The 24,986-nt window shown below is 34.6% G+C and overlaps 8 protein-coding genes across 16 annotated transcripts; 4 read left to right on the forward strand and 4 right to left on the reverse strand.

The window, feature by feature from the left end:
* Positions 1-214: 214 nt before the first annotated feature.
* Positions 215-1,986, forward strand: stas (Transmembrane protein stas). 2 transcript variants are annotated; one of them, XM_034335876.2, is made up of 4 exons: positions 215-407; positions 953-1,064; positions 1,127-1,255; positions 1,333-1,986. In XM_034335876.2, exons 1-4 carry the CDS (start codon positions 374-376, stop codon positions 1,838-1,840), a joined length of 783 nt encoding a protein of 260 aa, XP_034191767.1. In that variant the 5' UTR covers positions 215-373; the 3' UTR covers positions 1,841-1,986. The 2 variants fall into 2 exon arrangements, with proteins under 2 accessions (XP_034191767.1, XP_034191768.1); XM_034335877.2 differs by lacking the exon at positions 215-407 and adding an exon at positions 471-705.
* LOC117609476 (uncharacterized) lies at positions 1,333-3,777 on the reverse strand. 3 transcript variants are annotated; one of them, XM_034335871.2, is made up of 6 exons: positions 3,502-3,698; positions 3,366-3,425; positions 3,015-3,276; positions 2,725-2,932; positions 2,507-2,636; positions 2,064-2,336 (listed from the first exon to the last, which is right to left on the reverse strand). In XM_034335871.2, the coding sequence occupies exons 1-6, from the start codon at positions 3,554-3,556 to the stop codon at positions 2,245-2,247; spliced, it is 807 nt and encodes a 268-aa protein (XP_034191762.2). In that variant the 5' UTR covers positions 3,557-3,698; the 3' UTR covers positions 2,064-2,244. The 3 variants fall into 3 exon arrangements, with proteins under 3 accessions (XP_034191761.2, XP_034191760.2, XP_034191762.2); XM_034335870.2 differs by lacking the exon at positions 2,064-2,336 and adding an exon at positions 1,333-1,819 and having other exon boundaries at positions 3,366-3,777; XM_034335869.2 differs by having other exon boundaries at positions 2,010-2,336; positions 3,366-3,777.
* Positions 3,778-5,852: 2,075 nt separating this feature from the next.
* Positions 5,853-6,598, reverse strand: ND-B22 (NADH dehydrogenase (ubiquinone) B22 subunit). Its single transcript, XM_034335885.2, has 2 exons — positions 6,347-6,598; positions 5,853-6,275 (listed from the first exon to the last, which is right to left on the reverse strand). The coding sequence occupies exons 1-2, from the start codon at positions 6,454-6,456 to the stop codon at positions 5,948-5,950; spliced, it is 438 nt and encodes a 145-aa protein (XP_034191776.1). The 5' UTR covers positions 6,457-6,598; the 3' UTR covers positions 5,853-5,947.
* A 178-nt stretch (positions 6,599-6,776) lies between these two features.
* LOC143305237 (uncharacterized) lies at positions 6,777-9,082 on the forward strand. Of its 3 annotated transcripts, none has more exons than XM_076688949.1 (5): positions 6,777-6,907; positions 7,229-7,466; positions 7,742-7,877; positions 7,985-8,435; positions 8,509-9,081. In XM_076688949.1, exons 2-5 carry the CDS (start codon positions 7,298-7,300, stop codon positions 8,788-8,790), a joined length of 1,038 nt encoding a protein of 345 aa, XP_076545064.1. In that variant the 5' UTR covers positions 6,777-6,907; positions 7,229-7,297; the 3' UTR covers positions 8,791-9,081. The 3 variants fall into 3 exon arrangements, with proteins under 3 accessions (XP_076545064.1, XP_076545066.1, XP_076545065.1); XM_076688951.1 differs by having other exon boundaries at positions 6,801-6,821; positions 8,509-9,082; XM_076688950.1 differs by having other exon boundaries at positions 6,807-7,022; positions 8,509-9,082.
* Positions 9,083-9,256: 174 nt separating this feature from the next.
* Positions 9,257-11,671, forward strand: LOC117609465 (FAD-dependent oxidoreductase domain-containing protein 1). Of its 2 annotated transcripts, XM_034335849.2 has the most exons (8): positions 9,257-9,550; positions 9,622-9,691; positions 9,861-10,139; positions 10,223-10,705; positions 10,804-10,949; positions 11,013-11,099; positions 11,202-11,355; positions 11,417-11,671. In XM_034335849.2, exons 3-8 carry the CDS (start codon positions 9,999-10,001, stop codon positions 11,669-11,671), a joined length of 1,266 nt encoding a protein of 421 aa, XP_034191740.1. In that variant the 5' UTR covers positions 9,257-9,550; positions 9,622-9,691; positions 9,861-9,998. The 2 variants fall into 2 exon arrangements, with proteins under 2 accessions (XP_034191740.1, XP_034191739.2); XM_034335848.2 differs by having other exon boundaries at positions 9,542-9,691.
* Positions 11,672-11,876: 205 nt separating this feature from the next.
* LOC117609471 (tRNA pseudouridine(38/39) synthase) lies at positions 11,877-14,349 on the reverse strand. The gene is made up of 7 exons (XM_034335860.2): positions 14,035-14,349; positions 13,871-13,955; positions 13,637-13,767; positions 12,993-13,558; positions 12,286-12,577; positions 12,078-12,214; positions 11,877-12,016 (listed from the first exon to the last, which is right to left on the reverse strand). Exons 2-7 carry the CDS (start codon positions 13,940-13,942, stop codon positions 11,955-11,957), a joined length of 1,260 nt encoding a protein of 419 aa, XP_034191751.2. The 5' UTR covers positions 13,943-13,955; positions 14,035-14,349; the 3' UTR covers positions 11,877-11,954.
* Positions 14,350-15,355: 1,006 nt separating this feature from the next.
* Grip163 (gamma-tubulin complex component 6) lies at positions 15,356-24,816 on the reverse strand. Of its 2 annotated transcripts, XM_034335669.2 has the most exons (13): positions 24,642-24,816; positions 24,325-24,539; positions 24,005-24,246; positions 23,802-23,931; positions 22,773-23,716; positions 22,484-22,703; positions 22,165-22,396; positions 21,908-22,082; positions 20,596-21,835; positions 20,315-20,524; positions 20,074-20,246; positions 19,974-20,001; positions 15,356-15,573 (listed from the first exon to the last, which is right to left on the reverse strand). In XM_034335669.2, the coding sequence occupies exons 1-13, from the start codon at positions 24,814-24,816 to the stop codon at positions 15,496-15,498; spliced, it is 4,062 nt and encodes a 1,353-aa protein (XP_034191560.2). In that variant the 3' UTR covers positions 15,356-15,495. The 2 variants fall into 2 exon arrangements, with proteins under 2 accessions (XP_034191560.2, XP_034191559.2); XM_034335668.2 differs by lacking the exon at positions 15,356-15,573 and having other exon boundaries at positions 19,677-20,001.
* Positions 15,584-19,613, forward strand: IleRS-m (Isoleucyl-tRNA synthetase, mitochondrial). 2 transcript variants are annotated; one of them, XM_034335682.2, is made up of 15 exons: positions 15,584-15,861; positions 15,952-16,074; positions 16,161-16,305; positions 16,372-16,576; positions 16,641-16,945; positions 17,025-17,191; positions 17,275-17,511; positions 17,627-17,799; positions 17,859-17,997; positions 18,062-18,219; positions 18,293-18,436; positions 18,503-18,716; positions 18,793-19,045; positions 19,130-19,314; positions 19,380-19,613. In XM_034335682.2, the coding sequence occupies exons 1-15, from the start codon at positions 15,622-15,624 to the stop codon at positions 19,611-19,613; spliced, it is 2,922 nt and encodes a 973-aa protein (XP_034191573.2). In that variant the 5' UTR covers positions 15,584-15,621. The 2 variants fall into 2 exon arrangements, with proteins under 2 accessions (XP_034191573.2, XP_076545122.1); XM_076689007.1 differs by having other exon boundaries at positions 15,955-16,074.
* Positions 24,817-24,986: the final 170 nt, after the last annotated feature.

A 24,986-nucleotide genomic window follows, 5' to 3' on the forward strand; every position in this document is an offset into this window, starting at 1 on the left:
TTGCTATTCAACAATCATAAAGACGATTACAAACTAAATAACCTTATTATCTTATATTTTTAATAACCTACAATGCTTCTAATCTAATTTGAATTATTGTCGTATTTGAACATTTCAATTCGATTCATAGTTTTGAAATTGAACTCTTATTATCCTACTGTCAGTGTATGTTTTATTTAAACTATAAATGAATAATCAAGTAATTTAAATAATTAGAAATATTATTTTGGGTTGTTTTAGATTTTTTTATTATGAATTTTCATTATAAATTCAATATAAAATTATAGACAAAGTTGTGGGTAGTTCCTTCTACTTGCGCGCCATCTTGTATGTCTCAGGAATTAACTCATGAAAGTACAGTAACGATCTAGTTATGAAAACAGAAACTAAAAGAAAACAAAGTATCGGTAAGATAATTGTATAAAATATATTCCTCTAAAGATTGTCTTACATGTTAATGAATTTGATGATTGTTTACTTATCTGTCTCATTACGATAGACTTTGAAATATAAATGATTGTTACTGTGATTTTCTTTAATTCTTCAATGATTTCTTAACAAAAGTCCTGAGATTTTTAATTATTTGCATATCCTACAATTTAGTTCTTTCATTTCTTTTTCTCACCCTACATTTAATACCCTGATATAAAATAAACTTAAAAAATTCTAACCTCAAAATCTAACTCTGTATATACATATACCTTTGTAAATAAAATTTTAATTTAATAATTTTAGAATTAATATTAGTTTGTTTGAGATTGTAAATTGAAATAGCTATTGCTTTGATGCTTTAAATTTGAAATAATACTTTCTTATTTATATAGTGTTAAATTTTACAATCTAACCTATATTTTTTAAAGTTAATGCAATAAATTTTTAGTTTCGATAAAACTAAATAAGCTACATCGATTCTGTTAAAATCTTCCATATAATTACCCTAATCTGTTTTCAGATTCCTCCAATGAGGCATTGACAAAGCAAGCTATTCTAACAGTTGCAATCGTTTTTGTTACCTCATTAATGGCACTATTTTATGTATACACTAGTTTTCCACAACTCGCCGAGTAAGAAACAATTATATCGATGTTTCGTATAAAGAAATGTTTTAATTTGTTCTTTATTTTAGAGATGAACGACAACACATGAAATTACCATTACACATTGATGATGCAAAAGGTCTGGGTAATCTCCTGAACAGATACAAAGATCTATACTATTTCCAAGTACTAAGCGGATTGTTCATCACATATATTTTGTATCCTTTGATAATTTCTCTTCTAAATTAGATGCTTAGTATTTGTTAAAATTATGAATTCCTTAACCAGAATTCAGTCTGCAAACTTTTGCTATTCCAGGTTCTATTTTCCTCTCAATTCTTTCTGGTTTTCTTTTCCCATTCCCTTTGGCTTTGTTGTTAGTTTGCACCTGCAGCGCAGTAGGAGCATCGCTTTGCTATCTTCTGTCGTCGATTTTAGGACGGAGATTACTTTTTAAATATTTCCCGGACAAAGCTCGAGTATGGACGCTAACAGTGAGAAAGCACAAACACCATCTTTTTAATTACATGCTATTCCTTCGAATGACACCGCTGCTTCCGAATTGGTTTATAAATTTAGCTAGTCCTGTAATCGGTGTACCACTTGCACCGTTTACTATGGGCACGTTTTTTGGTGTTGCTCCACCATCTTTTGTCGCTATACAAGCAGGACAAACGTTACAGAACTTAACTTCATCTAGTGATGCGTGGTCCTGGAATAGCATCTTGATATTGTGCGTATTTGCAATACTTTCATTAGTACCTGTTTTATTTAAACAGAAACTACAAGAAAAGTTTGATTAAAAATTTAGGAAATAAATTAAAGAAATTTTATTTATTTAGAATATAATATGCTTATTTATTTTAAATATTCGTTACATTAAATGCAATGTAACAAAGCGATAAAAAAATTTATTCTTAGTTTAATTATTGATATTGAAACACTTTCAATCGATTAAACTCGGAAAACATTCCTCACATAGCATTATGCCTTTTTTATATGAAATTTAACTGCTAAATCTTAAATCTGTCAAAATTAGCACAAATTAATTAAAACTACAGTTATGTATTTCACTAATGTATTTGTATTTTCTTTTCTATACACAAACTGTGCACAAAATTGTTTGCAATGAAAATAACTGTCTTGCTGTAGAAACATGTTATAGTATGATTATGTATAAATAATTTGAACGATATAAAAATGTAATTTAGCAGAAGGAAGTCAAATAGCTAATGGAAATATTTGTTGAGTTCAGAGTTGGAAGACTAATTGGTCGCCAGTACCACCAATTGTACCACACTGAAAAACATGTAGCTTTAACAGTGAATTGTTTAAACGATGGTATATATGTAATTATAAATTAAGTGTAAATAAATTTTGTGTTAAAACTATATAATAATGCAAACGAAGATATGTAAATTATGTAACTAATTAATTTTTTTTAATTTAGTGTAAATTAATATACTTACAAGTTTTTCCGGTAGATAATAATACTGTAAATGATTTACAAGAACTAGTACATTCTGAACTTGCTATCAGTCTTATCAGCCTTGCACCTGTTGCGCATGTAATCGCTACATTACTGCATTCGGGATTTGGCTGCAGTTTTACAAATTAAATCTATTAATTAAAAAAGTTATTTTATACAAATGTTGTTATCATTTAAGATTACTCAGAAATTCCTTACTAATGAATAAGGCGGTGATTTCGATTCGTCGAAAAAAATAAATCTCTCTATGCTCTGTTCCCACCAATTTGGTGTATCCATAGGTTTTGGAAATAGTTCCCTTAAAATCCGTGCTGTAGTTATCCGATTTATTCTCCATGCAACATGATTATTTAGATTTTCTGTAGGATTTAAATGCATTTTACTTTCCATGATATCTCTAACATTTCTAAAAGAATGAATGTTTTTTAGTGGTTAAACTATAACTTCAAAATCATAGCATGTTCTTCTGTTGAACTTCAGTGCAATACCTGTAAGTTAAATTGTTAGAATATACTTTTGCAGCATCTTTCTCAAACGTTACTGAATTTTTCCAATACAATTGTTGTACATTCTCCATATGAACTTCTGAAAAGTTCTGTGTTTTTATATATGGAATTCCAGGGTTGAATGATCTAGATATTTGATAACCAGTTAAATCAGGCACAAAATGTACAACGCTACATGGCCAACAATCCATATCTTGTATATAAAAGTACGGATTCTCTAATATGCACCATTCTTCATAAAATTCTAAATGAACATAAAGATAAAAGAATGACATACATTAATTTACTGTACAATTTTATTTGTTTCCATTACTAAATGATAACACAGCATACCAGATAAAGAAGGGTATTGTTTAATCACTGGTACAGCTATTTTTCGAAGGAATTTTAAACCTGGATAAATGGAATTTTGTAAATTCCTTAGTAACATAACGGCTAAAAATCTTTGATCAAAAGTTACAAAACATACAAGTGTAATAAACAAAACTACCACTATAATTTTTATACAGAAAGAGACGGCACATTTTTTATTCCTTTTTTCAAGAATACAAAATGACTTTTGTAAAGCTTGATCGATGTCAGTATCAGAGATACCATTTTTTCGTGCATATTGACGGATTCTTTCCAATTCGTTTCTGTATTCTCCTAAATGAAACATCTTATCTTATATATATAAAGCGCAAAGACGTCCATCCGTGTCACTTTTCAATTTGAGAACTGCTAGGGTTAGAGATACGGAGGGGCCCCTGGCACCCCGGATGCCATAATGTCGGTATGCAGAGAATCACCCGTGCTTCGGGGTCCCTAACACCCCATAAAATTTTTATATTAAAATTGTATTGATTCCTTCCCACAGACCAATATTTAATTTTTATTGTAACGTGAAACGTTATCACGTGAATATGTTTAGAGTGGTGTGGCGACACTGCCATGGGAATATGTATCGATATGTCTTGAATGTTCTTCGAGGACCTTTGTATCGATGGTCATAAATTAAGAGCGAAATTCGAACATCGTCTATGCATACCCTTATATAAATAAACAAAGAGTAAATTGTAAACCCCTCGACGTGGGTGATAGAGCTGAAAGAAGGCCGGAAGTCCAGAGAATGGAATAGTTTCACTTGGAAAATTCCTAAAAACTAATTTATAATAGACCATAGCTAATTCGTTGTTTTCGACCAAGTCACGAACGGTCCTTAAGGGTTACGAAGTCTTTTTCGATATCCTGTCTTTTCATGCACTCTAAGAGGGTCGTAAATTTCCTCAAGAGTTGCTTTGGCAAATACAAGGTCTTGTCGTTTCCTAATTTCTCTGGGTCCCACGCTTTCTCTTAGCACATGTGCGCTGCAACGTTCTAGCGTCTTGGCGGAGCGCCTCCACTTCCACGCGCTTGAGGGTGGACCACAGCCAGGAGAAGGGGCCCACACGAGACGGGGTGGACTCCTCCACCATTGGACGAGGGATGATCCTGAGGGAGGATCCAGGATCCACCAAGGAAGGGGCATCGACCGACAACGCGCGAAGATCTCCTCCGCCAAGCGCAGAATTGTCAGAATGATTTTGTCACTCGTTACGGACAAGTCGTTTTCGCACAGAAAGTTCTAAGCCTTGTTAACACAAAGTCAAAGTTCTGTTTTAAATTGAATTCAAAATATTAAAGTACTCAAAACAATAATAACAGTTTACTATTTTGTATATCCGCGCCTTGAGAGCGGAGCGCCTCCGCGCTCCACGGACTGTCACACCTGCACCTAAATCCCCGAATATCCCTATTTTCCGCGACGGACACGCAACATTATATTTAAATTAATTGAATTAATTTTTTAATATTAAATTTTTATATTAAAATTGTATTGATTCCATGATGATTTTTGTCGACACGCAGAAAGAGTCGCCGGGGTCTCCGATACCACAAGATAAATTTTGTCGGTACCCAGAAAGCGTCCCCGGGGTCTGCGATACCCCAAGATGAATTTTGTCGGCGCCCAGAAAGAGTTACTGGGGTCCCCGATACCCTATGATGATTTTTGTCGGCGCGCAGAAAGAGTCGCCGGGGTCCCCGATACCCCATGATGATTTTTGTCGGCGCGCAGAAAAAGTCGCCGGGGTCTCCGATACCGCATGATGATTTTTGTCGGCGCGCAGAAAAAGTCGCCGGGGTCTCCGATACCCCATGATGAATTTTGTCGGCGCGCAGAAAGAGTCGCCGGGGTCTCCGATACACCAAGATGAATTTTGTTGGCGCCCAGAAAGAGTTACCGGGGTCCCCGATACCCCAAGATATATGTTGTCGGTGCCCAGAAAGAATCGCCGGGGTCCTCGATACCACATGATGAATTTTGTCGGTGCGCCGGAAATGTCTCCGGGGTTCCTGATACCCCAAGATGATTTTTGCCGATGCGCAAAAAGAGTCACCGGGGTCTCCGAAACCCCAAGATGAATTTTGTCGGCGCGCAGAAATAGTCACAGGGGTTCTTGATACCCCAAGATGATAGGTCGGTATACAGAGAGTGTCACCGATGCATCGGGGTCCTTGACACCCCGGATGCCATATTGTCGATATGCAGAGCACTACCTGTGCTTCGGGGTCCTTAGCACCCCAGCCATCGGCCATTGCGCCATCTATGTGAGAGCGGCGCAAACTATTCGTTAACTTACCGACTACCGAAGGGTCGATTACCGACTGTCGGAAGTTTAGTCGATAATTTATTGAGTAGTTTCCACCGCTTTTGTATAGATGGCGCAGTGGTCGAACTTACTTAATTCTAGGCGGTGTTTTCAAAATATAAATTTGTCAAGTCTAATAATTTTTCGGTCTTGTAACTTAATAATTATCTTTTATTTAACACATATGTATATAATTATCACATCTAAATATGTATTACATCTATACCAGTATGTTATTGGAAATATTTATTTCTTTTTTTCTTCTGTCTTGAGAGTATCAGGATATAGCTTGTAATAGAGTTTTGCATACTCCTTTTTAAGTTCTTCTCTCAGTGCAAAGTATTTTGGATACAGAGCCTTTTCAGCAGGATCCCAATAGTCAAGAACAGAATCTGGTATATCAGCTTCACGCTGATAAGCCACACCACCTGGAGATTCGGGAAACTTTCTTGGCTGCCAATGTTGGTTTTGAAACAATTCTTCTTCGCCGTCTAATAACAGTTGTTTTGCGACACGGGCATCTTTAATATCACGATTTTGATCAAAACGGGCTCTTAATAAAACTGAATGATATCTAAATTAAAAATAAAAACAAGTTACATTTACAAGTTACATACAATAACTGACAATTCGAATATTACCTACCTAATGTCATGCCTAGCATGATAATGATCTCGTATTGAACGCAAAGCACGTCTATAAAGACTCCAAACTCTTCTATTATGTTTAATTAATTCCGATGGTAATTGAGCCATTTGTTTTGATCACTGATTAATTTTCGTAGAAACTGCTATTGTTTTTAAGGTTACTTACCTAACCATTGAACGATCATATACTACGTATCCAAAAGCTAGATAGGACTTCAGGTATGTAAAAACTGTTAAGATTTAAAATTATCTAAACGAAAATAATATTAATGCATAATAGAATGCCAGTAGCCTTTTTTTCGTTACCTAATTGTTAATATCATAAATTAAAAAATTTACTAATAGCTATTGTATAATAAATTCAAATAGATTTTAATTCAAAACAAAAACGCATAAGAAATGAAGGATTTCCGGTTAAAGCAACGCGACGGAAGTGTAGTTAGTCAGAAAGAATGGCGATTGTCGTTTCATAGGTAGTTCTTAACGAGCGATTCTTAAAACGCGACAAGAATTTCAGTCATCTAAAAAATTAAGCAAATCTTCTACCAAACGTCATTGTGTAATGAATTCAAGCCTTTTTATACATTTTGGATAATAACATTTGTGGCTTTCAATTCTTGAAAACTGTCATATTAAACAAGAAATCCAACCTTCAATTTGTTCCCAAATAACAAGTAGATTATTTTCTTTTACTTACAAACAAATCTTCCTATAATTTTCATAATATATCTTGTTTATTTAGTTTATGAATAACAGTCATTCAAAATAAATGAAACTATCGTTTTCGTTTTTGTTTACTTATGATAATAAATGGTTAATATTTGTTTAACGGACCCGTTTTTATAATTTGTATACAAATTTTATTTTATTTCCGAATCAGAGATATAGGATCGAGTTTCCAATATTGACGACAACGATTCGTTCCTTCGAACGATTTCCAACGGGCGAAATGATGCCGACGATGCCGCCTGATTCACATAAAATTTCGCTGAAGATCATTGAGGCGATAAAACAACATCCAGTTCTGTATAGCGCCGAAGTAAAGGGTTCTTCTGTCAAACTGCAGGAATTTCGGCAGAAAGTTTGGAAGAGAATTTCCGACGAGCTTGGTCTTGATCGTACGAATTTCATTTTCAACTTTTATACATCTCTAATATGCAATGTTTTTTCGTCAATGAAATAGTTAACTTTTGTATTAAATCTTGTACATTGGTATAGGCTAAGATTTTATCATTCTCTTTTTCATTATAAATAGTATAACAATTTGAATGAATATAAAAATAAAATATAATTTGTTTTACTACATATCAGTAAAATTAATTATATTGTAAAATAATAATAAAAAAAATGTTAATCTTCACAACATAATCTAATTCAAGTTTCATATTTTCAGCTACTTGGGTGAGATTAAGATGGAAAAATTTAAGAGACACCTATTGTCGCATACTTAAATATAAAAACAAAACAGAGAAAGGAGTTCGCAGGAAAAAATGGATTTTTGAGGATCATCTTAGTTTCTTAAAATTCCCGTAAGAAAATGTTTTTATTTAACAATAGTTTTAATATATCTCATTATAAATTAATGTCTATCTAATATCAAAGTAAAGAATATCAAATGTAAACAGACATGTTTCAGGTATGAGTCAGATTACCAACCACAAACCATAGAATTAACTGAAGATTACATTCAAGACATAAATGCTGGTGGCATCAGTTCTGAAGGTTTATTAGAACAATTAGAAGATCGTAACGACGAAGATTACAGCGAATACTTAGAGGTCCTAGAAGAAACAACAGCTGATCCGATTTTAGATCAAAATTCCTTGGAATTAAACGACAATGGAGATAATGTAATAAAAAACATAGAGGTAGAAGAAGCGATGCAACATGATATCGATACGTATGCGCAACAAATTCAGTCGAAATTTAGAAAAATAAGACCGAAGAAAATGAAAATTGATTCTCTAGAAGTGCCTTCAACTTATAGTATCTTAAAAACTTCATCTTTCAAAAATAAAACGGTCGATACACCAATTTTTGTTAACACGCCGGCAAGTAGTCCCGCAAAAAATTCTACTAAGATAGAAGTAAGTCTGGCATAATTACTTCTCGAGCCGTGGCTCTATGTTATTACTAATACATGTTCTTCTTTTCGTTTAGGAAACGCAGAATAATTACGACCAAGTCTATTTAGCACCGGAAGGAAAGAGTAGCATCGAACTGTTTTTCGATAGTATGGCGCAAACGGTTAAACGACTTCCACCGAAAGCGCAAGCAGATATTAAAATGGATATCTGTAAAATAGTAACAGAGGCGGAACTTAGGTATTCTGGACGCAGTACGCCTCAGAGTACTCAGCAATTTATTGCACCACCTGGAATGATTCCTAAATTAGTTCTTATTCCATGTAGTATGATCGACGGACAAAACCAAAAAGGTTGATCATTTTGAAATCCTTCCTAACGGAAGAGTTGTTGTGATCTATTGGAACAAAAAAGTTAGTTGAATTCGTGCTAAAGGGATGCCCGATGATCAGAATAGGTGAAAACTATTGAAACCAAAAAAACATTTTCACTAGAAATAATTTTTCTATTTAATACCTCGTTTCATGTTTTTATAAACTAAATTGAAAAAAGAACTATGTTAATTATGTATATAAGTATTATCATTACATTTTAAGCTATTGTTACATATAAATATACCTATTTTGTTATGAAAATTTCATATATATCCAACCATCTGATTTTTCTGTTTATAAAGTTATACTTTATTTTTAAAGGATATTAGTTTGGAAAAAGGAATGTTACCAAATGTTGGATTAATAATTTTGGAAAAAATTATCACATTCTTGTTTGTTTTGTAAGAGTAATTTGATTAATTTATTTAACTAGTTGTTTAACAAGAAAATAAATAATATAAGAAATTATTGATTTCTTGTATTATTTATTTAACATTAACACATTATATTTTTGCAATGTTTTGAAAATGGTATCAATAGAGGCAAAGGCCACCACCACACAAAGAGATAAAACAGGATTGGTATTGGTCAGAAAGTTCATGTTTACAAAATATAAAAATATTTTATCTCATGCCGATTTTTATAAAGTTCCGGCTTTTTAAACGCTTATTTATTTGACGTCTCACTTTCCTACGTATTTATAAGTCTCCTAAAGTATATAATGTAATTGTCTAATGTTACAAGGTAGAAATATTTTTAACTTTGATCGAAAGTTTTAGGTCATTATACATAAAAATGTTACACTATTTTATTAGATGCAGAGGGCAAGTTAATTTTCTACAAAAATGTCTTATTTGTCGAACGAAATCAATTTCTGCAGAAAAGGTAAAAAATTTTTAGGTTAATTATTTTAATTTGATTGTATACAAAGTTATAAAAGTCATTTTAAGGTCAAATTATCGAATGCCACTCCATTCCATTCATCTGATTATCTCTTAAGTTGTTTGAAAAATTTCAGACCATATCGAATAACAAATTTTTCTATCATTTTTAGGGTACCATCGACAAAGTTCTACAAAATGGACAGGATTCCAGTTCTTCATCTCTAGAAAAATTAAAAAAGAACATAGTATCGATAAAAGAAAGGCTTGTACCATGGGCAAATGAAGATGACAGTGATTTAATCAAATGGATGGGTCAGCCACCTATAATTCCAAAGCATTGTGATATTGTAATTGTTGGAGGAGGAGCTATGGGGAGTTCGATAGCTTTCTGGTTGAAAAAACGAATTTATAAACATATGAAAGTTGTAGTCATTGAAAGGGATCCCACTGTAAGTTTCATTACTATTAATTAATCAAAGTTCATCAAATGATAATCAAGCTTCATTTAATAATACAATTAAAATATTTACAGTATACAGCAGCATCAACAGTTCTCTCTTTAGGTGGTTTACGTCAACAATTTTCACTCAAAGAGAATATTGAAATGTCCCTTTTTGGTGCAGAATTTATACGCAACATTAATAATTATTTAAACGTTGGCGAAGATACTCCAATTGATCCATGTTTTCGTCCTCATGGGTATTTAATGTTAGCATCTAAAAATGGTGCTGAAATATTATCACAGAATTCTAAATTACAGAATTTTCTTGGAGCAAAGAACATTTTGCTACCAGCTACCAAGTTAAAAGACATGTTCCCTTGGTTGAACACGGAAGATATCGAATTGGGCTGTTTAGGATTAGAGAAAGAAGGCTGGTTCGATCCGTGGGCTCTTCTTTGCGCTTTTAAAAAAAAGGCGATGGTCTTAGGAGCACAATATATTACCGCGGAAGCTGAAGGCTTCACCTATAAAGAACAAGGAGATGATCCTTCTGGTCGATTAAACGAATTAATTGTAAGCTTTTAATTTCACTTCATAAATTCTATTGAAATATTAAAAGTATGTTCTGCAATTTCATATCTATTTTTCTATAGCAAATTATTTGTTATTAGGTAAAAACGCCAGAGGGTGAAATCCATAAAATACAATTTTCGATGGCTGTCGTAGCCGCGGGTGCTTTTAGCGGAGAAATAGCAAAAATGGCTAACATTGGTACAGGAGATGGACTTAGAAGGATATCATTACCTGTTGAACCAAGGTATTCGCTTCACGCATTCAACGCAAATTAAAATGTTTGTCGAATTAATCTTTTATTTTACAGAAAAAGATACGTTTATTGTTTCCACTGTAATGATGGACCAGGTATAAATACACCGATAACGATAGATTACTCAGGCACATATTTCAGGTGAGTATCATTTAAAAAATATGAAAATCGAAAACGAAACTTTAGATGTAATTTAAAGGATATTTCTGTTTACTATTGATTACATTTTAATATGTGCTTCAGGAGAGAAGGTTTAGCAGGCAATTTTGTTTGTGGAAGGTCACCGTCCGAAGACGAAGAACCTTCGGTCAAAGATTTAAACGTTGATTATAATTATTTCGACGAACACGTTTGGCCAATGCTTGCACGAAGGTGTACGGCTTTCGAAAGTTTAAAGGTATTTATAAATTTAGAATTACTGAAAGGGGAAAAGGGGATTACTAAAAATTTTCTTACAGTTAAAATCTTCTTGGGCGGGATACTATGAATATAATACCTTTGATCAAAATGGAATAATCGGAAGACACCCATTTTATGAGAACTTATTTTTTGCGACTGGATTTAGTGGTCATGGAATTCAACAATCGCCAGCAGTAGGTAGAGCAGTTTCAGAATTAATTATTGATGGTAACTTTCAAACAATTGATTTATCAAATCTTGGTTTCGAAAGATTCATTAAAGGTAAACTTGCGCATGAAGTGAACATTATTTAAGTTTACTTGAAATGTGTTACATCGACGTATAACAAAATTATACATTTTTTATAATTGTACAAAACTGTTGATATTTATGCATTTATGATACATCGAAATATGTAGATAGAAATTATGCAAAATTTTTGACATAAGATAATGCTATCAAATGTAATTTATATGTGTAATATAATAATATATAGTAAATGATCGTCTGGTGAGAATTGATTATTTGGATACAGTAGTGAACATTTATGTTTTTTTACCATTTTTTTTATTTATTACTTTTAAACAGCACCATTAATCAATCAAACTCTTTCCTTTTCTTTTTATTCTCATAGTGTATTATTTTATTTTCCAAGCTTTCTGTAAAAAAATTATGTTTTTAAAAGCAGCTCAGTAAAAATGCAACAACTTGTATACTAACCACAAGTTACTCGTTTCATTAGCGGCTGATACGTTCTTGATTGTACACCAAGAAGTAGACAATCATTTTGAAAAGATAGGTTCTTACAGTTCGTTGACTCTTCCAAATCTGATAACATATTCTCAATCATAACTGATCTAATGAAATTAAAATTAAAATTAATTACCAAGAATTAGGTTTCATAATTTATAAATAGAAGTGTACATACTTTACGGTATTTAGAGTCCAATCTTTCTGCAAAACTTTTATTGTGTTTATTAATTCGTGTTCGTCAATGTACCACTCTTTAGTTTCGTATTCGCAATACCATAAATTCAATGGTACTTCATGTGCTAAATTATATTGAGGTTTTCTAGGACATTTTGAAATATCTAAAAGTTCTAAAATCACTTCCGGTTTCTCTTTTTCTTGACCAATAAGTAACAAAACACCCATTAAGCAACGAATCTGATGCCATAAGAATGCTTGACTTGATATGATTAATTGACATATGTCATACCCTGCAAAAAAACATCTTTTGATGTACAATGCTGAATGAGTGAATTCGAAGAATTTATGTTGTACACAATAAAATTGTGTTCTTTACCTTTTTTTATATTATCTAGAAAAGTATGAATGCAAAGTTTATCAGAAAGTTTAAAGGAAAAGTACTCTGACCTATAGATAATCAATGAATGTTTCAAAACAACGTATCATAGTGATTAAACATTTCAAAGCATACTTTGACCTATAGATAAGTAGTATCTAAATTATTTAAATGATTTAGTATTTTAAATATTTAAAAAAATTCAAAAGGTCATTTCCTAGTGATGAGTTATGAAATCCTTGGTTTTCGAAATACTATGAAACAATCTTCAGTAAATGTATCAATGGCAATCTTATTATTATTGACATTAATCTGAAAATAATAGTTACCTGAGAAATTTTTAAAATTTCGCCGATACAGAGATACCTCGGCGTTTATAACGGTTCTCATGTAATTAGTAACACCATTGGCAACATCCATTTTACAAATGTTTCTAAAGTCGTGCTCCCCTATAACATACTTAACAGCTTTATCCATAGCATCTATGTTTAAATTTCCTCTTGGAAAGAAATACTTGTACTTCCGAAATTTGCAATCAAATCTCGCTGAGAAATCATCTGGTACTGGACACCATGCTATACATCTTATGTTAGAAGGGAGTAATCTATTTAATATTTTACAATAAGGAAGTTCATCCCCTAATTTGTTTTGGTCCTCTGATTTTAAATTGCTTCTAATATCTAATGAAATCACTTGAGAAAATGAACTGACACCTTTGTCGGTTCTGCCGCATCTGTGATAATTAGACGTTTCTCGTGATTCTATGCAACAACTCTTTATTAATGCTGCAAATACATGCTGTTCTATTGTATTATCTGTATTTTCTTGTACAACAAAACCATTGCAATCCCATCCAAGGTAATAAAATTTTAAGAGAATGTGCCTTTTATAACATCTAAAATTTAATTAATATTACTATATAAACTTGATCATAATATTTGTTTTCCTCAATTAATTACATATGATCATATACTTTGAAAAATCAAATGGTTTCTGTGATTTAGAGATAGCATCTCCATTTCTAGACTTTTCATTCCCTTTATTAACTATGGCTTCTAATTGTTTATTTCTTTCTTCCAGTTGTAGTACTTTTTCTATCAATTCCTGACAAAAATATGTATATTATTCAGAAAGTATTTTTAATTTTTTATTTAATATATTCAAACTCATACATATATTTCTAGATGTATTAGTTATATATACTTACAGATTTATCAAGTAATTGAAGCTCTTCTTTTTGTAAAGTTTCCTCTCTTTTCCTTTTACACATAATTGACATTTTGTTACACCATCTTAAATAAATATACATGTTACAACATTACTGTTACTGTTGTTAATATTAGTGATTATAAAAATTGGTCAAATACTTACATCTATGAAACTATATTTGAAATATTTCCAAACATAAATACTGTGTTCATCGCTATCATGTAAGGTTATGTTTTGATATCGTATATAACCTTAAAATACAATTAAAAATCGCCATTTTTTCTGCCGAAGCATCTGTCAGTAACTACAGATCCAACAAGCGGTTTTGTATTTTTTAAAAATTTTATTACGCATAAGAGGTGCAGTAAAGGGCGGTTGATCTAACCCTTTTTAACATTTAATATCACGACTTCACCACCACCAAACACGGTGGGGGTGGGGCCATCAGGGTTGCTGGCGTCAGGAGTGGGGGCTCCAGACGGCTTTGCACGCGGCCCAAGTAAGTAGAAGCCGGCACTGGGTGCGACCCCCAGTATCGGCCACAGGGTAGGCATAAGGGGGAGGTTTCAATTTGGACCTCCCCCGAGATGGGCACCTGTGTGCTAGGCGTGGAGGGCTTTGAAATAATATACATAAAGTCCCAGAGCCCTCCTTTAACGCCAGCTTGGTCGCCGTGGAGTTTTAGTCAGTAGGAATCTGACACTCCCCCGCCGCCCTCCCCCATGGGACGGCGGGGGGTCTTATGCAAGATTTCCCCACGTTAAAAAAAAAAAAAAAAATATTTACAGTCACTGATTCGAATAAAGGTAAGTAAAGGTAAGCAAAATTTAGTTTCTTTTTTTGCCGCCAGAGGGCGCTGATTCAACGTCGAGAATTTAGTTGACATTTTTGCCGCTAGAGGGCCAAAACTATAGCATGCTTTAGTTCCTTATTCTGTCCCCAGAGGGCGCTGATTCGACATCGAAAATTTAGTTCACATTTTTGCCGCCAGAGGGCCAAAAATTGAGCATGATATAGTTCCCTTTTCCGAAACCAGATGGCGCTGATTCGACGTCGAGATTTTAGTTCACATTTTTACCGCCAGATGGCCAAAAATTGTGCACGATATAGTTCCTTTTTCTGTCCCCAGAGGGCGCTGATTCGATATCGAAAATTTAGTTGGCATTTTTGCCGCTAGAGGGTCGAAATTTTGGCAAAATTGCCTGAGAGTAAGGGATGCAAGGATGTAAGGGCTGCGGGGATGTAAGGGTTGCGAGGATCTAAGGGATGCGAGAATGTAAGGGATGCGAGGATGTAAGGGTTGCGAGGATGTAAGGGTTGCGAGGATGTAAGGGATGCGAGGATATAAGGGATGCGTGGATGTAAGGAATGCGTGGATGTAAGGGATGCGAGGATCTAAGGGATGCGAGGATGTAAGGGATACGATGATGTAAGGGATGCAAGGATGTAAGGGACGCAGAGATAAAATCGTCACGTTCTTCCTCCTAATGAATTTATTCAATAAGCTTTAAAGATAAATACAGCAAATTAAATGAACGCAGAAAAACTGAACGAGGTGCGGCAAGAGAGGGTTTGGTAAAACAGGCATGGTCGTCATACCGACTGTGTTCTGTACATGAAGACCTAACCTCGCCTGGGGATATCTGGGACCCCAAAATCACGATCCCACAGCAAACAAAGGCACATCCAGTCTTCTTCTATCTGTAATCACAAGACCAGGACTTGAAGACTTGAACTATCAGAAGGAAAATGCGTTTTCATTGCCATGAAAATATAAACATGTGTAGATTTTTATTACTGCCGAAACGAACATTTATCACGAGTCGAATAGAAAGAAAAGCAAGCAATGAGTTAAATGATGCTGTTAAATCAAAAGCTAGCCCTAAAAATCGAAACAGATATTCAGATACTGTTTTACTCCCAAGTACTCAGTTTCCAGTACAGTTAAATGGGAAGAAAAGAGTAGAGAAAGATGAATATCTGACTTCAGTGAGTAACTGTGTATAATGTTAAAATATTACCCATTATAAGTATGTTATAATCTATTACTGTATGTATTTTTCATGTATACACCATAAGAAGCGTGGTTTCTCTGAATTATATGAATGGCAAAGAAACAGTCTTTCTGAACCAGATTTTGTTTTACATGATGGTCCTCCTTATGCAAATGGAGTTCCACACATGGGACATGCTATCAATAAGGTTTGATTTAAACAAGAGTTTGTTCCTTGTAACCCATGTCACTATATATAATCTATATTTAATTTATTTATGGAACTTTTATACAGATACTTAAAGACATAACACTAAGAAGTAAAGTTATACAAGGAAACAGAGTTCATTATGTACCAGGCTGGGATTGCCATGGCTTACCAGTTGAATTAAAAGTTATTAAAGATAATGTAAATGATCCTTTGGAGATTAGACAAAAAGGTACAACTACCGTTTTATGTGTCTGGAGACACTTATAATTCATTTTCTTTGTATGAATTTGTTCAGCCCGCGAGTATGCGAAAGAAGCTGTTGCCGAGCAAAAGCGAGCGTTTCAATCATGGGGCGTAATAGCCGATTGGAATGAATCTGGTTGTTATTTTACAAATCAATCCTCCTACATAAAAAATCAGCTTCATCAGTTCATAAACTTGTACGAGAAAGGTGTCGTGTTTAGGAACTTTATGCCAGTCTACTGGTCTCCTTCTTCTAGGTAATATACCTAAGATTAACTTTATGCTCATAGATTAGTGTATCATTAATATTTTCTGTTATAGAACAGCATTGGCAGAGTCCGAATTAGAGTACAATAAGCAACATCAAAGCAAAGCTGTGATTGTTCGCCTACGTGTCGATGATTTACCAGAAAAATTGAATTCGTTCAAGGATCGTACTGTATATGCATTAATATGGACGACTACACCATGGTCTTTGGTAGCTAACCAAGCTGTAGCATTCTGCACTGATGCCATGTATTGTCTTGTTGAAGATAGTACAGGAAATTTAAGTATTGTTGGAGAAAAGTTATTGAATGATTTAGAACCAAAGATAGGTCCTTTGAGGACAGTAGCATGTTTTGAGGGTGAGTTTAGTGTATCAGTCAGATGAAAATGTTTCATTTTAAATGATGTTGGTAACGAGTATTAAGTATTTGGTACTAGGCAAAGAATTAGAAGGTAGAACGTATTTTCATCCGTTCAAAGAAGAGAAGTTACCATTTTTAGCTGCGGGTTATGTGACGATGGACGTTGGGACAGGTCTTGTTCATACTGCACCTGCACACGGTCCAGATGATTTTTTGGTCGCGCTTGAAAACAACATTCGCATCGTAAATCATTCCTTCATATTTTTCTTTTCTCCCTTTCTAACAGTATTTTCAATGATAATTGATGACACTGACATTTTTTACAGTCGTCAATGGTGGATGCAGATGGTCGTTTCACTGAAACAGCGGGTCCGAAGTTCTGTGGATTGGAAGCATTAACAGAAGGAGTTGATAAAGTCTTGAATCTTATGGCTCAAGATATATTGCATGTTGAAACATTAACGCACAGTTATCCTTACGATTGGCGAACAAAACAACCAGTTCTTATCCGAGCTAGCAGTCAATGGTTCGTTGACATAAATCGTGTCAGAGAGAAAGTCATTGTAAGCTATTTTATTAAACGTTTTGATCACCCTTTCGATGATATTTTCACGGTAATTATTATAATAAATGTTACTCTATAAAGTAATAGAGCAGCACTTATCTTAACTTTATAAGGACAGTATCAATGATGTGAAAATATATCCAAGGTGTAATCGTACATCTGTTCTAAATGCTTTACTCGCTGGAGTAAAGAATCGCCCGTATTGGTGTATTTCACGGCAACGTTTCTGGGGAACACCAATACCTGTACTTTATAGCAAAACGACAGGCAAGCCGTATACGAATAAGTGAGTATATCGTTCTCTGTACAGCTTTGTGTGCTACTTATTTTTCACACTCTTTCCAGAGAATTGGTCGAACGATTATGCCATTCAGTTGATCGATATGGTCCTGATTGTTGGTGGGAATACTCGGCGAAGGAACTAATAGGGTCAGATGTAATCCAAGGGCTGAATATTGACGTAGATGATGTAGAAAAAGGAGAGGTAAATTTAAGCAAAATATTTACTTAAAGATTGTTAATTTACTTAATAATTTAAAATTATTTAGGATATTATGGATATTTGGTTTGATAGTGGTATTTCCTGGTCATTCGTTTTACCGGAAGGAAAAGCAGACCTTTATTTAGAAGGACACGACCAGTTCAATGGCTGGTTCCAGTCATCCTTAATAACGTCTGTAGCCTTACAAGAACGTCCACCCTATAGGTAACTAGAGATTCAGACAAGATTCGGAAATGGAAACACGTGAAATACATATGCATTCTGGTTATTTGTTCAGTGCATTGTTTGTACATGGATTCGCAGTGGATGAAAATGGCTTAAAAATGTCCAAGTCAGTTGGAAATGTGATAAATCCTGAAGAACTTTTACTGGGTGGGTCGAATTTGAAAAGAAGTCCAGTGTATGGTGTCGATATTTTAAGGTATGAAAACGTAACATTATAAAACGATATCATTTTCATTTCTTTGTTTCTATGATCTTCGTTTAGATGGTGGGTGGCTAATCACGGATCTCAACACGTTCATGTCCCAGTTTCAAAAGAGTTACTCGACGAATGTAAACAGTGTATTAATAGAATACGTTTGATACTGCGTTTTCTCCTAGGTGTTTTGAATTCTGATTGTCGAAATGTAAATTACGAGCCACAATATCGAGTTATCGACAAATACATGTTGTATTCGTTGTATCGTTACAATGAACAGGTAATGTTGGTATAACTTTTCTACGCAAACAAATATGATGACCATTATAGAGATAATAATAATTATGTATTCTCAGATGCAACAACATTACGACAATTACGAATATCATCATGCTGGCAAAACTATAATGCATTTTATAGCGAATGATGTGTCCGCTCTTTACTGCTCTTTAATTAAAGATAGACTTTATTGTGACGAAGCGACGTCTTCGACACGCGTTGCAGCTGTACAAGTTGTGAAAGCTATTTTAAATGTACTTTTGAGAACTATGGCACCGATTCTTCCTCATTTAGCAGAAGAAGCATGGTTGCATTATTCCGGAAATAATGGTAATTTTTCTTAACAAGGAAAACAATTAGCCAACGTGCAAAATAGAAACGTATTTCTATTAAACTAAACCTATATAATCATAGAATCGGTGCTACCACTATTCTGTTCATCGTACAAAGTATCAGATTCTTGGAATGAACCGGAAATCACAAAGTACGTGGATGCAGCGCTTCGACTAAGGAACGATCTATTAAAAACTGTGAATACAACTACATGGAAATTGTTTGGTATCATAGAAGCAACAAAAGAAGATTTTTACTTTCTTTCCGTAAGTATACGTGAGCAACAAGGGGGAGGATAAGGGAACGATATCGTTGTTTTATTCGTTTGCAGCTTCTTCATGGTGAGAAACAATCGTCAGTGTCGGAATTATGTGAAATACTACAATTATCTTCGGTGACGTTGATTGAAAATCAAACGCTCACAGAATCACAAATCCAAGTACAGGATATTCAGAAACCATTGTGTGAACGATGTAGAAGGTATCCTGAAACTCAGAAGGACGGTCTATGTTCGCGTTGTGTCAGTGTACTTGGTAAAGATAAATCCGTGGCTGCGAGTTTATAATACATTTCAACCGTATGGCCAATAAAACAGTAAAATTTTCAAATGAAAACTAAGGAAAATTTATTAAAGCTCCGAAAGAGCTGCGGAACCTCGATAATTCTTAACAGTCAGATCATACATCTGATTGATGTTAAGAGCATTTAGAAAATGCATTAAATGTGGTTGGTATCCACTTGTGGCTAGTTTAAATACAACATGCGCCATATATGCCCGCAACTCGCAAAACGCTCGGTACATTTGTTCAAGTTTTTTAAAATTAGGATGTACGTATCCTGAAGATTTGGCAACCCAATTTTGGGATCTTAATCTATTATGGAATTTCAAAATAACTTTGAATATATTATTTAAACATACGCGTACCTTCTCACCGCGACTATTGAGCATGCATCTGGAAAAAAAGGAAGAGAAAAAATCGTTATTTTTTATACGCAATCGAGAGAAATAGCGGATAGCTACATACCGTGAGAGTATCCGTTTTATGTAGTTCACGTGTGACAAATAAATTTGATCTACGGTTAACGAGTTCTCCAAATCCATCTCGAACTCTGCCCAACTCGAGTGCAAGATACTGCACGTTAAATAATTATGCAAAGCATTCATAAACTGTGTCATAGAATGCCTATACAATTGCAACTGCAAGGAAATCGAGAATGATCAATTAGAAGGATGATTAAAAAACAATATTAATTCGTGGCACATACTTTATGATATTGCTCCGATGTCGTCGCTTTCCGTTCTCTTTTCATTACATTAAAGTCTTCTTGCAACACCCACGAGACACGACCGCTGGTTATTAAAAATTTAAATACTCTGCCGTATTGTTGCATCACTGTTTCGTCAAGAATAATGTTAAGTGGCCAACTGATTTTATAGTTAAGTGAAAGACAATCCAATGCAGTGGGGTCGGATATCTGTAAAGTAATAACGCCATGAATAGAATGATTGCATTTAAAACGACAGGATCGTAGGAAAAGAAATTTACGTGTAACTGAGCTGGCGTGTCCGTTGCTGAAAGACTTAGTAATTCCGAGTTGACGTAAACGTTACTAAAGGAATGAATGAGCGCCCGTTCCAAAAGATTAGTTAACGTGGCAGAATTAAACAATTCGATAGGCACGGAGATCTGGTACAAACGGGAGTAAAGGGAGTCTGTTAAACTCTTCGCAAATTCTCCGTTCAGTAAGAAGAAGTAGCTACGTAGACTGTGCAAATGGGAGAGCAAGTTATTTTCCTTCAAAAAGTATTTAATTATGGCATTGTTAACGAGGCGGCTCTGTATGTCAAGAGGAATACGAATTGACTTTTCCAAGTAACTTTGAAGAGAGGTATGATCTATTATCTCAACATCGGCAATGGTCAAGGGAGCTGTTGTCGATGGGGACGTGGCACCCGTTGTTTCCAGCATACGAGCTAATCCAAACATATCTGAAAACGTTGAATCACTTTTCATGGTTACGGAGGATTTTGTCATTGTATTCAAGGAATTAGATGCAAGGATGTTTGACACTTCCATAGAGGATAGAGTGGAATACTGTGAAACAGGACTCTGTACCGACGAAGCAAAATTATCCGTGGTGGTACACGACATCGGTGTTTCGGGATTATTTTCTCTATTGAAATTTGTATCCGCAACGTAACAGACAGCTTTTCTCGTTGCCTCGTTCGTCGACTCGAGGGTCAATTTGATCCGCTGTATGTCGAGCTGGTTATTATTTGGCGTCATGAACTCGTTCTTATCGATTTCCGGTTGCGTCATCGCATCTTCGATTTTCAGAACATTTAAAAAAGTAGGTCTTTCAATTTCTGACGGTCGATCCGTGCAACGAATCTTATTTGTTACATCTTCGTTATCGTTGCTTATCGTCTCACGCACGTGGCTCGTAAATGAGGATCGGCTTTGCGGCATGTTTTCTCGATCAATTTCACTGTACGGTTTGATCGTTACGTTCGACGTGAATTCTTGATAAGTTGTCCTCGCGTAATTCTTATTCTCATCTTTATAGGAGATCGGTGCCACGATAACGGGATCTGATTCTAATACAGAACGACCGTCGTCAATTATTTCCAACTGATCCTGCGAATCTAGCGCGATGATTCTTTTATCGTAGAACGTCATTCTTCTGGCCCGCCACCGAGTACGTATGCAACGTTTATCGAGATCGTTCGTTAGATTCTCATAATGATTCAAAATATTTGTTTTCTGAGCAGCAGTCACTGCATTCCTGTAATTACGATTAACAGTTTCGATCTGATCCAAATACGAACGAATATAACTGATAATTTATTTACTATACCGTTCAATATCGTACTGCGAATTTTTTTTAATTATATTTCCCTGTTGGTCGCGTTCAATCTGTAACTGTGATTTTTTCGACAGCTCGTATTCTTTCTGTTTCTGCAGTCGTAATTCTTGTACATTTACTGAGAAATCAGGTTTATCAAATGTTTTTAATATAATTCCTGGTTCCCCTGCAAGAAGAAAAAAGAAGGCAATCTGTTACCGATTTGTTATATTTTGAAATTGTGCTTTTAATACACGGAATACGTTTACCATGAATTCTCAAGGCTGGGTCGGTGGGTGTAGGAACGATGATCTCAGTCATACTTTTCTCCATCGCCTTTTGATCGGAAATAGCCGTAGAAAGAGAAAGTAGAGGACCAAGAGCAGATTTACCTTTCCTTTCGTATTCTCGGCATCTCGTTAATTGTTCGCGCAGCGTGCTTACGCTTAAGCAAACGTTTACTTCTGGTTGTTCGGTTATGCAAACATGACAGACTGGATTCTAAATTTTCACGATATCGAGATCGATATGATACGATTTGTTCTACTAAAGAACGTTTGCACGTTACGCTTTGTCGAGTACGCTTACCTTTGGATCGCAAGTTCTTAAAAGTCTTACTGTCTTTCCACACTGAAGTATCGATTCCGCTAGATCGTTTAAGAATCCTGGTACCGAATCGCTAAAAACGGAGAAACTTTTTGTCCAAAACCTATGACCTCGGTTACGCAAATACTGTGGTCGTGTTTTAATCATAAATTCTCCGTAAATGTCGTCGCATATTCCTTCGAATATCCATTTCTGCAAAAATCTAAAACCGATTAAATTAAAACGTTTATAAGTTTATACGTATCTTACTATATGTTCAGATAATGCGTACCGAAAGTAAACTTCACAGCAAGACTTCAATAAAGAATAGAATACCAAGGCAACTTTGCCGTCGGTAATTTTAATCGCTTCGTTATATATTCTAGTAAGAATTCCATTTCCTTCTCGAACAGTGTTCTGACGTTCCTTGTAAGGTTCGCAAACCTTAGCAACTTTAGTGATCAACGTAGTGACAGAACGTACTTTCTGCAACAAATTCAGTAATCCACTTCCTGATTCATCTTGGTACGTAAAGATCCTTAAGAGTACCGCTTGATAATAAAGCAGTAATTCTTTGATGCTCGTACACATGGCTTTAAATATCAATCCTTCTTGCTGCAACTTGCTATTTTGGAACTTCGATGTGACAAGATCGGATAGAAATGTAAAGCAGTTACCCCATTTAACTGCGTCCTGGCAAATTTTTTCTAACGATTCTGAATGCATGCCATAGACGCTAATATTTTTCCTAAGGGTAAATCCCGTCAGGTGGTCATATTGAAAAGAACTTGATTCTACACCGAGTAACATTAACTTCAAATCGCTGACGAAATCCTGGCCAGAAACTTCTTCCGGAAAAAGTAGAGAATTCATGATCTTTTCTGAAAGTAAAGGTAAACTATTCGTTTGTTTGATTTTCGTCAGGTGTATTGCTGCAGCCGACGTGTCGGTAGCAAACACTGGTTCTTTAGTAGCCTCAATCTTCCCCAAACATTCCCATGTATGGTAATCCGAACTAGCTGTACCGTTAAGCTCAAATTGATTCCATACAAAATTCCACATATCCGAGCTGTTGTCCGATTCATCGTCATCGCTGTGTTTAATACGTTTCCACGTATCCGTAAAACTTTCATTGTCTATGGTAATTTCTTGGATAAAAGGAAAACACAAATAATTCGTTAAGAATCCTCTTTTCCATGGATTAATTTGTACAATCTCGTTCTTGTTTTCATTCATCTAAAAAGATGAACAATTTAAAATGCCTTCTATATTAACTTCTTGATGCAAAGGAAAATAAGTTCAATATAAAATTACTTCTTACCATATCGTCTTGCAACATGTACGAACTTAATTCTGAATTTAGTGTAAACTGTTGATCCGGAGATAACAAAGTATACGACGATTCCGTATCAAATGCATGATTGGACATAAAACCCGATGCGGTACATACACTGAAAAACACAAAAGTAACATTAAAATTATTTACAAAAGGAAGAACTACCGCGTGTTCGCTATGTGGCTTACTCTATGCTTTCTATTCCAAGTAAGTTTCTGCATTTCATTGCACCACATAAGAAAGGTCGTTCGTTTATCGTATTTGACGGTGTAGTGCGAGTGATTTGGAATCTTTGCGTTTCCAATGTTGCTTCAAATTTATCTGATGATACAAAACATTCCATGGGATATACTTGAAATGGTGGTACGCTATTGGTAGGATATGTGATTTCTGGTACAGCTGGATTTGTTTTGCCATAGTAAAATATATTCTAGAAATTGCAACAAAACATATGAGAATACATAAAATTTTATCCTTCTCTGTTTAGTGTTTAACATTTAAACCTTACTATTATTGGCTCAGGATTAGTCTTGAAATTTTTTAATTGCACTAATAATTGCAAAACAGAAATAACTTGTATTTCAGAGTACGAAAATTCTTCTATCTCCTGTAGAAGATTTTCTAAAGCGGTAGCATCATGTACATGCTTCAATTCTAGTTTCAATACAAAGGCATGTTTCTGTACTTCTATTAATGGATCTGTGTCTGTGCTATCCTTGTAACCTATGCAAACGAATAAAATAATAAGAAAGATGAAAGAAACAATTGATTGGAAAATAAAATATGTTGTGGTAAAGTATTAACACATACTAGCGCTATACTTACAACTTTTATTTAACAATATTTCAAATGCTTTCGTTCGAAGATGTTTAATCGCTTTAATATCGTGTTCGTAAGTAAATTGAACATTTCCACAAACAGATCGATAGGTTTGCAATATATGTTTGCTTAATTCAGTAACGAGACCATAAACACTGGTCGCATCTTCTTTGACGTTCATTGTTGTATGCGTGCATTTGTTAGCGATTAAAAAATAGTATTTTTCAGTATAATATGACGATGTTTATTCGTAGTTTTTCACAAGAATTGTTACAATTTCTTTAACTTTAGTTGTTGACGTAGATATATGCATATATATGCGTGTATAAATATACATTACGCTTGCGTAAT

This window comes from Osmia lignaria, chromosome 7 (assembly GCF_051020975.1).
Source record: "Osmia lignaria lignaria isolate PbOS001 chromosome 7, iyOsmLign1, whole genome shotgun sequence".
NCBI classification, from domain to species: Eukaryota; Metazoa; Arthropoda; class Insecta; order Hymenoptera; family Megachilidae; genus Osmia; species Osmia lignaria.

What these genes read in the sequence shown, in the direction of transcription:
- LOC117609471 (XM_034335860.2), bottom strand. Translation starts at nt 13,942, where the DNA reads ATGTCAATTATGTGTAAAAGGAAAAGAGAGGAAACTTTACAAAAAGAA. An exon ending in TTCAATTACTTGATAAATCT is followed by an intron (nt 13,768 to 13,870) that starts GTAAGTATATAT and finishes TATTTTTGTCAG; the next exon opens with GAATTGATAGAAAAAGTACT. An exon ending in AAACCATTTGATTTTTCAAA is followed by an intron (nt 13,559 to 13,636) that starts GTATATGATCAT and finishes ATTAAATTTTAG; the next exon opens with ATGTTATAAAAGGCACATTC.
- Grip163 (XM_034335668.2), bottom strand. Translation starts at nt 24,816, where the DNA reads ATGAACGTCAAAGAAGATGCGACCAGTGTTTATGGTCTCGTTACTGAA. An exon ending in CTAATCCTGAGCCAATAATA is followed by an intron (nt 24,247 to 24,324) that starts GTAAGGTTTAAA and finishes TGCAATTTCTAG; the next exon opens with AATATATTTTACTATGGCAA. An exon ending in TGCTGTGAAGTTTACTTTCG is followed by an intron (nt 22,704 to 22,772) that starts GTACGCATTATC and finishes AATCGGTTTTAG; the next exon opens with ATTTTTGCAGAAATGGATAT.
- LOC117609465 (XM_034335848.2), top strand. Translation starts at nt 9,602, where the DNA reads ATGTTACACTATTTTATTAGATGCAGAGGGCAAGTTAATTTTCTACAA. An exon ending in TACTCAGGCACATATTTCAG is followed by an intron (nt 11,100 to 11,201) that starts GTGAGTATCATT and finishes TATGTGCTTCAG; the next exon opens with GAGAGAAGGTTTAGCAGGCA. An exon ending in CGGCTTTCGAAAGTTTAAAG is followed by an intron (nt 11,356 to 11,416) that starts GTATTTATAAAT and finishes ATTTTCTTACAG; the next exon opens with TTAAAATCTTCTTGGGCGGG.
- stas (XM_034335876.2), top strand. Translation starts at nt 374, where the DNA reads ATGAAAACAGAAACTAAAAGAAAACAAAGTATCG. An exon ending in AGTTTTCCACAACTCGCCGA is followed by an intron (nt 1,065 to 1,126) that starts GTAAGAAACAAT and finishes TCTTTATTTTAG; the next exon opens with AGATGAACGACAACACATGA. An exon ending in TTGTTCATCACATATATTTT is followed by an intron (nt 1,256 to 1,332) that starts GTATCCTTTGAT and finishes ACCAGAATTCAG; the next exon opens with TCTGCAAACTTTTGCTATTC.
- IleRS-m (XM_034335682.2), top strand. Translation starts at nt 15,622, where the DNA reads ATGCGTTTTCATTGCCATGAAAATATAAACATGTGTAGATTTTTATTA. An exon ending in TTGAAAACAACATTCGCATC is followed by an intron (nt 17,192 to 17,274) that starts GTAAATCATTCC and finishes CATTTTTTACAG; the next exon opens with TCGTCAATGGTGGATGCAGA. An exon ending in GTGTCAGAGAGAAAGTCATT is followed by an intron (nt 17,512 to 17,626) that starts GTAAGCTATTTT and finishes TAACTTTATAAG; the next exon opens with GACAGTATCAATGATGTGAA.
- ND-B22 (XM_034335885.2), bottom strand. Translation starts at nt 6,456, where the DNA reads ATGGCTCAATTACCATCGGAATTAATTAAACATAATAGAAGAGTTTGG. An exon ending in CATGCTAGGCATGACATTAG is followed by an intron (nt 6,276 to 6,346) that starts GTAGGTAATATT and finishes TTTTTAATTTAG; the next exon opens with ATATCATTCAGTTTTATTAA.
- LOC143305237 (XM_076688949.1), top strand. Translation starts at nt 7,298, where the DNA reads ATGATGCCGACGATGCCGCCTGATTCACATAAAATTTCGCTGAAGATC. An exon ending in CGACGAGCTTGGTCTTGATC is followed by an intron (nt 7,467 to 7,741) that starts GTACGAATTTCA and finishes TCATATTTTCAG; the next exon opens with CTACTTGGGTGAGATTAAGA. An exon ending in AAAATTCTACTAAGATAGAA is followed by an intron (nt 8,436 to 8,508) that starts GTAAGTCTGGCA and finishes CTTTTCGTTTAG; the next exon opens with GAAACGCAGAATAATTACGA.
- LOC117609476 (XM_034335869.2), bottom strand. Translation starts at nt 3,690, where the DNA reads ATGTTTCATTTAGGAGAATACAGAAACGAATTGGAAAGAATCCGTCAA. An exon ending in ACAATACCCTTCTTTATCTG is followed by an intron (nt 3,277 to 3,365) that starts GTATGCTGTGTT and finishes ATGTTCATTTAG; the next exon opens with AATTTTATGAAGAATGGTGC. An exon ending in TCTAACAATTTAACTTACAG is followed by an intron (nt 2,933 to 3,014) that starts GTATTGCACTGA and finishes TCATTCTTTTAG; the next exon opens with AAATGTTAGAGATATCATGG.